General features: G+C 40.1%; 1 protein-coding gene across 4 annotated transcripts in view; it reads right to left on the reverse strand.

Annotated features, from left to right (window-relative positions):
* Positions 1-12892, reverse strand: part of SOS2 (SOS Ras/Rho guanine nucleotide exchange factor 2) — a 115280-nt gene that overhangs the window by 79487 nt on the left and 22901 nt on the right. For 2 of the 4 annotated variants that reach the window (XM_030929922.1, XM_010389483.2), the window contains exons 2-4: positions 8619-8744; positions 3084-3215; positions 1526-1690 (exon numbers count right to left, since the gene is read on the reverse strand). The exons of 1 other annotated variant lie outside the window; for it this stretch is intronic. In XM_030929922.1, coding sequence (XP_030785782.1) covers positions 1526-1690; positions 3084-3215; positions 8619-8744 — 423 coding nt within the window. The remainder of the gene's footprint in view (positions 1-1525; positions 1691-3083; positions 3216-8618; positions 8745-12892) is intronic. One more of the 4 variants, XM_030929923.1, reaches the window with a different exon arrangement.

Genomic DNA, 12892 nt, shown 5'->3' on the forward strand with positions numbered 1-12892 from the left:
GTTAGATGGTATAATGTATCAAATGTATTCATTTCCTGGATTTTGACTGTCAGTCATACTGTGGTAATGTAGCAGAATGTTCTTGTTTATAGGACACACTATGTTGGCAACTTACTCTCATATGGTTCAAGTGGCAAGGGTGTACTTTTTGTTATACTTTCAACTCTTCTATAAGTCTAAGATATTTTCAAAGTTAAAAAAAAAAAGTAGCCATAATTTTAGAAGTCAAAATAGAGATAACAAGGAATTGCTACCACGATGTAAGTGAAAAGTCATTTTTGAAATTATGGAATCGTACAATGGGTCTCAGTCATTATAAATGCACATCAGAATTACCTGGAATGCTTTCAAAGAACACTGAGGTTTGGAGATCCAATCCAAGCCAATTAAATCTCTGGGGGTGATATGCAGGCATCAGCATTCTTTAAAAGCTTTCTATTAATTCTGATGCGCAGTCAAGGGTGAGAACCACCGACATGTGCTAGGTCCTGGAGGTTGTTCACCCTGAGAGAGCTTCATTTAGGCATTTTCTTTGTAGTCTTTCTGGCCTCACCCATGCTAGAGTTCATTCCACTGTACCTTGGACTTAATAGTATAATAGTTTTAATCATGTTATTCTGTAATTATCTGTTTATTTTTATTTTGCAGTAAAATAAATACCTTCTAATACAAGGATTGCAATCTTATTCAGTGTTATAGCTTCAGTGGGTGCAGTGGCTCATGCGTATAATCCTAACACTTTGGGAGGCCGAGGCAGGCACTTGAACTCAGGAGTTCAAGACCAGCCTGGGCAACATGGTGAAACCCTATCCCTCCAAAAAAACACAAAAACAGCTGGACATGGTGATGCATGCCTGTGGTCCTAACTACTCAAGAGGCTGAGACAGGAGGATCGCTTGAGCCAGGGACACAAAGGTTGCAGTGAGCTGAGATTGTGCCACTGTACTCCAGCCTGGGTGACAAAGTGAGACCTTGTCTCAAATAAATAAATAAACAGGAATAAAAATAAGAAGGTGAGAAAAGGAGTACAGAATAATATGAAAGACTCAATTTCTTCCCACAAGTAGCTTATAGCCAGGAAAGAAGACAGATATAAAAACAAAAAAATGATCAGAGGGGAGTAACTTCAGCATTGCAGCCTAATTTTCTCTCTCCCTGTGCCTCACTAAGCTAAGCTGTGAAACCAAAGTAGGGTCTTCAAAATTACTTACACTTAAAGTACCTGAGTAGAACTCTATATATTCTCTTTCTGAAAATATAAAACTCAAACTACTTAAATTGGTTTGAGGCCTTGGATGTTTTTTTCTTGTAAGTAAAAGATTCTTGACCAAAAAAAGAGATCCCCATCCTGCCATATGCTTAAAAACCTGGAAATATCATGGTTACTCTGTAAAGGCAGGATTTTTCTCTCTTCCAGTACTAGCAAGTATAAAAATTACTTATCTAATAATGTATACAAAAAGATTGAGGCAGAAATGAGTATAGTTGCTATTCAAGTTAAGTTTAAATACCTTGTAACACTTACCTTATCCGCACACATTGACACTTTAATGTCCTGCTGAGATATTTCATAATGCCGGATATTAAAAACATAATTACCAGCCAATTTTAAAATATCAGCTGAGATATATTCTAGTACAGCCACAATATATAGGGACACATGGTAGTCCACTTTGTACCCTAACACTTCCTGTGAAAAGAATAAATAATTTAATTGCAAAATGTAGCACTGTCAAGTATTAAACACTTAAAAAATTCCTAATTAACATCCTTGCTTATAAAAAAACTTTCTATTAACTACATGTCTAAATGTAGTTTATAAAATGAATCTCTGGTCCCTGAATTGGGGGCTTTTTTTCTTTTTTTTTTTTTTTTTTTTTTTGAGACGGAGTCTTGCTCTGCCGCCCAGGCTGGAGTGCAGTGGCCGGCTCTCAGCTCACTGCAAGCTCCGCCTCCCGGGTTCACGCCATTCTCCTGTCTCAGCCTCCCGAGTAGCTGGGACTACAGGCGCCCGCCTCGTCGCCCGGCTAGTTTTTTGTATTTTTTAGTAGAGACGGGGTTTCACCGTATTAGCCAGGATGGTCTCGATCCTGACCTCGTGATCCGCCCGTCTCGGCCTCCCAAAGTGCTGGGATTACAGGCTTGAGCCACCGCGCCCGGCCGGGGGCTTTTTTTCTTTTAAGAGACATCTAATCTAACAACTCTGCCTTTTATCAAACAACAACAGATCTTAATCTTGGGTTGCACTCCACTAAAAGCCTCCTAATACATTAACCAAAACTCATCTGACAAATATCAAAATATCTGCTATCTTCAAGGACCCTGTTTTAAAACCAGTATCCCCTAATTACAGTAGTTTCTACTGAGGGGAGGAGAGGAAGTGTGTGTGCGTGTGTGGTGGGGGAGTGCGCAGGGGGGCGGGGTGCTTGAATTTGCTACAAAACTCTTAAAATCCATATACATCAAGCATATTTTGCCCTATGCACTAATATGCATCTAGTAGGCAAACTAGGTCCTAGCCCACTTTTCCAGTATATAAAAAATAATCTGTAATAACACAAATTAATTTTAAAAACAGTTCTGCTCTGAACTCACAGAAGCTTCTGACATTATGCACTTTCTTAATCAACAAATGGCTGAGAATCATGGCCTACTACATAGGAATCAGTCAGAGTAGCAGTCATTGGAAGATGCCACAATGGGCCAGGCATGATGGCTCATGACTCCTATCCTACCACTTTGGGAGGCCAAAGTAGGTGGATCACTTGAACCCAGGAGTCTGAGACCAGCCTTGGCAACACAGCAAGACCCTGTCTCTATTAAAAAAAAAAAAAAAGATGCCACAAAATAATACTGATGCATTATCACTATTAATAATTTTAATATTGTTTGAAAAGCAAATTTCACCAGAGTATAATTATTTTGTATACATATTTATATGACACGTATGTACAAGTATACACATGCAAGCACACATATACACACTAACACAGACCATGCTACATTAATGCTTTATAAATATAGAAATAAAATATTATTTGTTATAAAGAACAACCCCCAACCAATGTTTAATCTTTTGTTACCTTCAACGAAGGATGGATTTTGTCCACAGGCAGTAAAAGAGGATTTCTTCGTTTTCGTTTTTCTATAGCAGATTGTGCATCAGCAATGGCCCATTTATCAATTGGGTGAGGAAAGGTCTTCTGAACTCGCTCCTGCTCAATCATAGCAGAACCATTGTAGTATTAATAAAAGTGTATGTAAATAGGAAATTCATACACAATTCAACTTGATCACTATTATTAATGCTAGCAGATAATAGTGACATAATACATTCTGATTCCTGTAATAAATAAATTTTTTGGTTTAAAAAAAGGTCAGGCCAGGCACAGTGGCTCATGCCTGTAATCCCAACACTTTGGGAGGCTGAGGCAGGTGGGTCACTTGAGCTCAGGAGTTTGAGACCAGCCAGGCAACATGATGAAACCCCATCTCTATTAAAAATGACAAAAATTAGCCTGGCATGGTGGTGCATGCCTGTAGTCCCAGCTACTTGGGAAGCTGAGGTGGGAGGATCGCTTGAACCCAGGAGGTGGAGATTGCAGCGAGCCGAGATCATGCGACTACACTCCAGCCTGGGTGAGAGGGAGACCCCAACTGGAAAAGGAAAAAAAAAGGTCAACAGGACTATCAAAATTTTTCCACATAATTTTCATGGATAAAACAAAAAGGCAAAATTCAAAAAGAAAGCTTTAAACATAATTAAGGTGAACTGGAAAAATGAAAAAACAATACATAGGATATATAAGAAAGATTAAGAAAACATGAAATAGTGTATTAGTGATTTTAAATTAGGTTTCTAGAGTTAAAACTATTTACCTGGCAGAGCAAAAATTGTTCATTCATTTTTAATCATTAGTATACAGCCACTCTCCTTTTGCTAATCTTAGAGCTTCAAATAAAAGAGATCATGTATCTCTTGGAAGATGAAGTGGGTTAGAGAGCTCAGAACAGCTTATGAAAATACATACCTTGACAAAAACAATCCTAGCCTTTGTGGTTCATCTTTTTTGGAGACAGGGTCTTACTTTTTCTCACTTCTAGCTGAAGTGCAAGTGCAGGGGCGGCTCAGCTCACTGCAACCTCCACCTCCCAGGCTCCAACGATTCTCCCACCTCAGCAACCCGAGTAGCTGGGACTACAAGCACATACCACTACTCTTGGCTAATTTTTCTATTTTTTGTAGAGACAGAGTTTTGCCATGTTGCCCAGGCTGGTCTCAAATTCCTGGGCTCAAGTGATTGTATCTGCCTCAACTTTCCAAAGTGGTGGGAATACAGGTGTGAGCCACTGCACCTAGGCAGTTCATCTAATTTTAATTTAATTAGTGAGTCACTGGCATGAAAAAGAACTACTGAGATCTGAATTAAACTCTAATTTAGCAGGGTTTCCTATATTTACAATTATAGTCTCAGATTTTAGCAAATTTAGCTATTGAAAAGTATGCTTTCAGTGTATTTATTTCCTGTTCAAAACTAGTAGCAGAGGCTGGGCATGGTGGCCCATGACTCTAAGTCTCAGCACTTTGGGAGGTCGAGGTGGGAGGATCCCTTGAGGCCAGGAGTATGAAACCAGCCTGTGCAAGTAGGGAGACCCTGTCTCTACAAAAAAAATTTTAAAATTTGCCAGGCATGGTTGCATACACTGAGGCAGGAGAACTGCTTGATCCCAGGAGTTCAAGGCTACAGTGAGCTACGATCCTGTCACTACACCCTAGTCTGAGTGATAGCGCAAGACCCTGTCTCTTAAAACAAAACACAAGAAAACTCAAACAACTGGCAGCAGAGAACAGGGGGAATTAATTCCAAGAATCCTGGAAAATCTTAATAGCTCAATTGCTACAAATTAAGATTTCCCTTTATACTGAAATTTGTTATAGCTGGGCACGGTGGCTAACACCCGTAATCCCAGCACTTTGGAAGGCTAAGGAGGGAGGATCACTGAAGGCCAGGAGTTCAAGACCAGCCTGGGCAACACGGCAAGGCCCAGTCTTTACAAAAACAAAAATAAAAATTAGCTGGGCGCAGTGACACGTGCCTGTAGTCCCAGCTACTGGGGAGGCTGAGGTAGGAGGATCACTTGGACCCAGGAGTTCAAGGCTACAGTGAGCTATGATCATGCCACTTCACAAAAAGAAAGAAAGAAAGTTGTTGCTTACAGAAGAAATTTTCCAAAAAAAAAAAAAAAAAGGAAATGTAAACAGTATAGTATAAAAGTAATTTTTGAAAATACAAAAATTAGACTGGGGTACACACTTGTAGTCCCAGCTACTTGGGAGGCTGAGGCAGGAGAATTGCCTGAACCTGGGTGGCTGAGGTGGCAATGAGCCAAGATCACACCACTGTACTCCAACCCAGGTGACAGAGTCGGACTCCATCTCAAAAAATAAAAACAAAAATAATTTTTGATAGCTGTACTGTTAGACATTTGTTTTGTTTTTAGCAGGAGAAAAAGAATACAAATTATATTAATATTAATTTTATGTGCACAGGGTGCTTTTATACAAAAGAAGTAAAACTCTCCCTAACAGATATTGCTAAAAATCCAAAAATACTTCCATGTAACCAAGGCAAAACAAGTATTTTAGCACTAATTTAAACATAGTTTTTCAGAGAGATATGTATATATACACATACATACATATACATTTTTTTTAAATCAATGAGCAAATGTCCTCAAAATTTACACTAATCTTTTACTGAGGTAATACTTACATGCAGTACAACACACAGATCTTAAAATGTACAATTTGTTGAGTTTTAGAAATGCTTATGTCTGTGTAACCATTATCTCAACTGACACAGAGAACATTTTTTTTTTTTCATTTTCTTTGAGACTGTCTCACTCTGTCACCCAGGCTAGAGTACAGTGGCACCAAGATCTCGGCTCACTGCAGCCTCCAACTCCTGGGTTTGAGTGATTCTTGTGCCTCAGCCTCCGGAGTAGCTGGGACTACAGGTGTGCACCACCATATGGGCTAATTTTTGTAATATTGGTAGAGATGGGGTTTCACCATGTTGGCCAGGCTGGTCTCGAACTCCTGACTTCAAGTTATCCACCCACCTTAGCCTCCCAAAGTGCTGGGATTACAGGCATGAACCACCATGCCTGGTCTCATTGAGAACATTTTTATAATCCTGATCTCCAACCCTCACAGGCAACTACCATTCTGATTTCTGCCTCAATTGGCTTTAGCTGTTTCTAAATTTCATATACATATGAAATTATACATATGTACTCATTTGGGTCTGGCTTTTTTGCTCTATATAATGTTTATGAAGGGCAGCTATATTATTGCTCATATCGATAGTTCATTTTTAAAATTTTACTACTGACTAGTATTCCGTTTTATGAATCTGCCACATTTATTTATCCATTTTCTTGTTGACAGAAATTTGACTTGTTTCCAACTCTTGGTTATTATGAATTAAACCACTTTAGCACTCATGTATGGGTCTCTTTGTGAATATATTTTCGTTCTCTAGGGTCAAATAGGAACATAACTACTGGGTCATATGCTAGAAATATATTTAACTTACAAGAAACTGACAGTTGGCCGGGCACGGTGGCTCAAGCCTGTAATCCCAGCACTTTGGGAGGCAGAGGCGGGTGGATCACAAGGTCAGGAGATCGAGACCATCCTGGCTAACACAGTGAAACCCCATCTCTACTAAAAAATACAAAAAAACTAGCTAGGCGAGGTGGCGGGCGCCTGTAGTCCCAGCTACTCGGGAGGCTGAGGCAGGAGAATGGCGTAAAAAAACCCGGGAGGCGGAGCTTGCAGTGAGCTGAGATCCGGCCACTGCACTCCAGCCTGGGAGACAGAGCGAGACTCCGTCTCAAAAAAAAAAAAAAAAAAAAGAAACTGACAGTTTTCCAAAATGATTATACCATTTCATATTCCCACTAGCAATGTTTAAGAGTTATAGTTAGGCCGGGTGCAGTGGTTCATGCCTGTAATTCCAGCACTTTGGGAGGCCAAGGCAGGTGGATCATGAGGTCAGGAGATCAAGACCACGGTGAAACCCTGTCTCTACTAAAAATACAAAAAAAATTAGCCGGGCACGGTGGCAGGTGCCTGTAGTCCCAGCTACTAGGGAGGCTGAGGGGGGAGAACGGCATGAACCCAGCAGGTGGAGCTTGCAGTGAGCCAAGATCACGCCACTGCACTCCAGCCTGGGCGACAGAGCTGAGGCTGGGGTCAATGGTTCACACCTGTAATTCCAGCACTTTGGGAGGCCACAGTGGGAGGATCACTTGAGCCCGGGAGTTTGAGACCAGTGTACGCAACATAGGGAAACTCATCTCTACAAAAATATTTAAAAGTAGCTGGGCATGGTGGCCCACACCTGTAATCCCAGCCACTCAGAAGGCTGAGAAGGGAGGATCACCTAAGCCCAGGAGGTTGAGGCTGCAGTGAGCTGTGATGTAATTGTGCCACTGTACTCCAGCATGGGTGACAGAGCGAGATCCTGTCTCAAAAAAAAAAAAAAAAAGAAAAAAAAAGAAAAAAGGAAGAAAAGAAAAGAAAGAGCTAACTGCTCTACATTCTCAACAACATTTGGGTAATCAGTCTTTAATTTTATCCTTTTTAGTGGGTGGGAAACAGTATCTCATCGTGGTTTTAATTTCTATTTCCCTGATCACTTACGAGCTTCAGCACCTTTTCATGTGCTTACTGAATATTAGTACATCTTCTTTTACATGTTTCTGTTTAAGACTTTTGCCCCTTTAGGGGAGAAAAGTGTCTTTTTCATTATTGATTTGCAGTAGTTTTTAATTTAGTCTGGATTCAAGCTCTACGTTTTCCACTAGTCAATGACTACATCTTTTTAATTTCTCATCTATTTTCTTCTTTGCTTTGTTTTTTTGAGACAGAGTTTCCCTCTCTCACCCTAGCTAGAGTGCAGTAGTATGATCATGGCTCACTGCAGCCTTGATTTACTGGGCTCAAGCAATCCTCTGCCTCAGCCTCCGAGTAGCTGGAACTACGGACACATGCCATTAGGCCTGGCTAATTGTTAAACTTTCTGTAGAGACGGGGTCTCCCTATATTGCCCAGGCTGGTATCAAACTCCTGAGCTCAAGCAATTCTCCCGTCTCAGTCACTCAAAGTACTGGGATTACAGGTGTGAGCCACAGCACCTGGCCTTATTATTAAATATAAAGTACTATGTTTTGAATCCTCTCTAAAAAACATGTGCCTAACCCCAGATTATGAAGATATTTTCCAGAATTTTATTCTAGAAACCTTGTAATTTAGCTGTTGTCTAAGGCCATGATCCATTTTGAATTAATTTTTGTCTACGGCATGAGATAGGTTTCAAGGTTTTTTCCCCTCATAAATGTACCCAGTTGTTCTAAGGCTTTTTTTTTCTGAAAAATTTGCCTTTCCTCAATGAACTGCCTTGATGTTTTTGTCAAAAACAAACTGACCATATATCTCATATATAATTTCAATGGTTTTAGTTTCCACAATAATTTAGAATGATATAGATACAAAAATTAATTCATACAAGTGGTTGAATGGCTTCTTGAAATGACAAAATAATTTTTACCTCTACATCTTGAACAGTCCTTGGCTGGGCCATGCATAATTTATTAAGCAGCTGAAAAATCAGCTCTTCAATATAATAGAGAGACTCTTCATTAGCTGAGAGAGTGGGATGCACTTGTTCCTGAACCTTTAAAAAAAGTTATCAGTTAAAGTAATGGCAAAATAATATAAATTGAACAAAAGCCAAAGAGAATCTTATACATAATTAATATTTTACTATAATGGTTACTCAAAACAGACATAAAACACAAAATGAAGAAAAAAACTATTTGTTGGTCTCTGTAAACTTTTCTTAACCCACAGAGCAGTGGTTCTTAAATATTTTTGGACCCTTTGAAAAATCTATGGAAAGTCATTGAACCCTCTCTTCTCTATCACCAAAAAGCATATACACATAAACTACTCGATACAATTTCAGAGGAATTGTGGATACCTTGAAGTCAACAAACCTACTTGAAGTCCACGCAGGTCATGAATCCCAGTAATAAAGGTACCTCTGAAAAACCAAACTCCTTTACAAATTATAGAGGTGCTCTGTGAAATACGCGCTACTCAGCTTTCACAAGAGCATTGCCACCACCAGCTATGCTGAGCCCCCTACCGTTTTTTCTTTTCTTTTTTTTTTTTTTCTTTTCTTTTTATTACGCAGCTGCATCCTTCTAGGAATGAGGTGTTTTTGTTTCTAAATTTTTGTCCTAAAAAATAATCCTGTCTGACTGGATATAAGAAATATGGTAAATAGTAGTACCTAGCATACAGTAGGTGTCCTATAAATATTTGTTGAAAGAAATAATAAAAAAGTATTGCTTTCTTTTTTCTTTTTTTGAGACGGGGTCTCACTCTGTCACCCAGGCTCACTGCAGACCTGGGCTCAAGTGACCTTCCCACCTCAGCCTCCCAAGTAGCTGGCACTACAGGTGTGTGCCACCATAACCTGGCTAATTTTTAAAACTTTTTGTAGAGATGAAGTCTCACCATGTTGGCCAGACTGGTCTTGAACTCCTGGGCTCAAGTGATCCTCCCACCTCAGCCTCCCACAGTACTGGGATTATATGCATGAGCCACCACACCCAGCCTGTTTTAAATTTTTATGCCATGAAATCAGAAGCATATCAGAAGCACTAACACAAAAATAGATAACTTGAATAGCCTCATAATTAAGCAAAAGTAATTTAAAACCCTCCCCACAAAGAACACAGCATTGAAGTTAACCATTTCATTTGAAGTCTCAAAATTTACCATAGAATTCTTCCTAACATCAGATCACATGCCCACCACTAAACCGACCATTGCCAAAAAATGATTAGCCTATGATTTAGACTTTGCTATTTCCTAAGGGATCCATGTCTGAACAAAATTAGTGTTTAAAAAAATTAGCATAGACACAGTGGCTAACGCCTGTAATCCCAGCACATTGGGAGGCTGAGGCAGAGAGATCACCTGAGGTCAGGAGTTTGAGACCAGCCTGGCCAACATGGTGAAACTAAAAATACAAAACTAGCTGGGTGTGGTGGCGCGTGCCTGTAATCCCAGTTACTCAGGAGGCTAAGGCAGGAGAATTGCTTGAACCTGGGAGGCAGAGGTTGCAGTGAGCAGAGATCGCACCAGTGCACTCCAGCCTCGGTGACTCCATCTCAAAAAAAAAATAGCATAAAATTGTGCATTATAGCCTCACATTTTATAAGTCTATAGGATTTATAGTAAAATCCCTTCTTTCATTCCTAATATTAGTTTTTGTGTGTTCGTTCTTTTCTTGATCAGCATCTCAGAGGTTTATCAATGTTATTAATCTTTAAAAGAACCAACTCTTGGCCGGGCGCGGTGGCTCAAGCCTGTAATCCCAGCACTTTGGGAGGCCGAGACAGGTGGATCACGAGGTCAGGAGATCGAGACCATCCTGGCTAACACGGTGAAACCCCGTCTCTACTAAAAAAAATACAAAAAACTAGCCGGGTGAGGTGGCGGGCATAGTCCCAGCTACTCGGGAGGCTGAGTCAGGAGAATGGCGTAAACCCAGGAGGCAGAGCTTGCAGTGAGCTGAGATCCGGCCACTGCACTCCAGCCTGGGCGACAGAGCAAGACTCCGTCTCAAAAAAAAAAAAGAACCAACTCTTGGCTTTTATGATCCTATTTTATGTTTGCTTTATATTTCATTTATTTTTGCTTCATCTTCATTATTTCTTCTGCTTCTTAGGTTCTTTTGCCAACTTCTTGAGATGGACACTGCTCATTTTTGTCAACCTTTCTTTTCTAATATGTATGTTTTCTCTAAAACTACTTTTGTAAAAACCCACATATTTTCATATGGAATATTTTCGTAATCATCCAGTTCAAAATACAGTCATCCTTCAGTATCTGTGGGAAAGTACTTCCAGGACACCTGTGGATACCCAAATCCATGGATGCCCAAGTCCTTTATATATAATGGTGTAACATTTGTATACAACCTACACACATCCTCCCATATACTTTAAATCATCTCTAGGTTACTTATAACACCTAATACGATGGGCTGGGTGTGGTGGCTCACACCTGTAATCCCAGCACTTTGGGAGGCCAAGGTGGGTAGATCATGAGGTCAGGAGATCAAGACCATCGTGACTAACTCGGTGAAACCCTGTCTCTACTAAAAATACAAAAACAAAATTAGCTGGGTGTGGTGGTAGGCACCTGTAGTCCCAGCTACTCGGGAGGCTGAGGCAGGAGAATGGCGTGAACCCAGGAGGTGGAGCTGGTAGTGAGCTGAGATCATGCCACCGCACTCCAGCCTGGGTGACAAAGCGAAACTCTGTCTCAACAAGAAAAAACAAAAACAAAAAACACCTAATACAATGTAAATGCTATGTAATAGTGATTATATTGTATTGTTTAGGGAATAATGACAAAAGAAAAGTCTGTATGTGTTCAGTACAAATGCAACCATCCATTATTTTCCCAAATATTGTTGATCTGAGGTTGGCTGAATCTATAGATTAAGAACCCAAGGATAAGAATGGTGGACTATAGTTTCTAATTTCCATTATGGTTTCTTCTTTCACCTTAAGAATCTAGAAGCAAATATTTTTAAAGGTTTTTAAAATTGATTTCTATAATAATCACATGTGGTCAGAAAACATACTTTCTTTTTCATTTTTATTTACTTATTTAATGTTTTTGAGACAGAGTCTCATTCTGCCACCCACACTGGAATGCAGTAGCGCAATCATGGCTCACTGTAGCCTTGACCTCAAGCTGGTCTTGAACTTGTGAGCTCAAGCTATCCATCCACCTCTGCTTCCAAAATGCTGGGATTATAGGCATAAGCCACAATGCCTGGCCAGAAAACAAATTTTCTATGATTTCAATCTTTTGAAATTTGTTGAGACTTGCATTATAGCCCATCATATGGGTCTACCTGGCTTCACTGACAAATTCATCAAACATAAAGGAAGCAATACAACAATCTTAAGTGAAAATTTAGAAATTTTTTTTTAAAAAAGATAAAACTCTCCAATTTATTTTGGGACTAGCCTTTATATAAAAACTCAAAAAGAAAGATGAAAATTATAGGCCATTTTTAGCTGGGCAGTGGTTCATGCCTGTAATCACAGCACTTTGGGAGGCCAAGGTCAGAGGATCGCTGGAGGCCAGGAGTTCCAGACCAGCCTGATCAACATAGCAAGACCCCATCTCTCCAAAATAAAAAATTAGTTGGGCATGGTGGCATGTGCCTGTAGTCCCAGCTACTCAGGAGGCTAAGGCAAGAGGATTACTTGAACCCAGAAGGTCAAGGCTACAGTGAACCATGATGGTGGCACTGCGCTCCAGCCTGGGGGAATGAGCAAGACCTCATCTCTAAAAGAAAAGAAAATTATAGGCCATTTTCACTTATGAATCCAGAAAAACAAAAAAGCCTAAGTATCACCTAACCAAATTCCATAATGTATACAAATAAGATTATACTATCACAGCTGGGCATGGTGGCTCACACCTGCAATCCCAGTACTTTGGGAGGCTGGAAGTGGGTGGATCATCTGAGGTCAGGAGTTTGAGACCAGCCTGGACAACATGGTGAAACCCCATCTCTACTAAAAATATAAAAATCAGCTAGGTTGGTGGCGCAGGCCTGTAATCCTAGCTACTTGGGTGGCTAAGGCAGGAGAACTGCTTGAACCCAGTAGACAGATGCTGCCATGAGCCGAGATCACTGCACTCCAGCCTAGCTGACTGAGTGAGACTCCATCTCAAAAAAAAAGAGAGAAAAAGAAAAATATGACCATCCCAATATATATGTAG

The sequence above is a fragment of the Rhinopithecus roxellana genome, chromosome 5 (assembly GCF_007565055.1).
Source record: "Rhinopithecus roxellana isolate Shanxi Qingling chromosome 5, ASM756505v1, whole genome shotgun sequence".
Taxonomy (NCBI): domain Eukaryota; kingdom Metazoa; phylum Chordata; class Mammalia; order Primates; family Cercopithecidae; genus Rhinopithecus; species Rhinopithecus roxellana.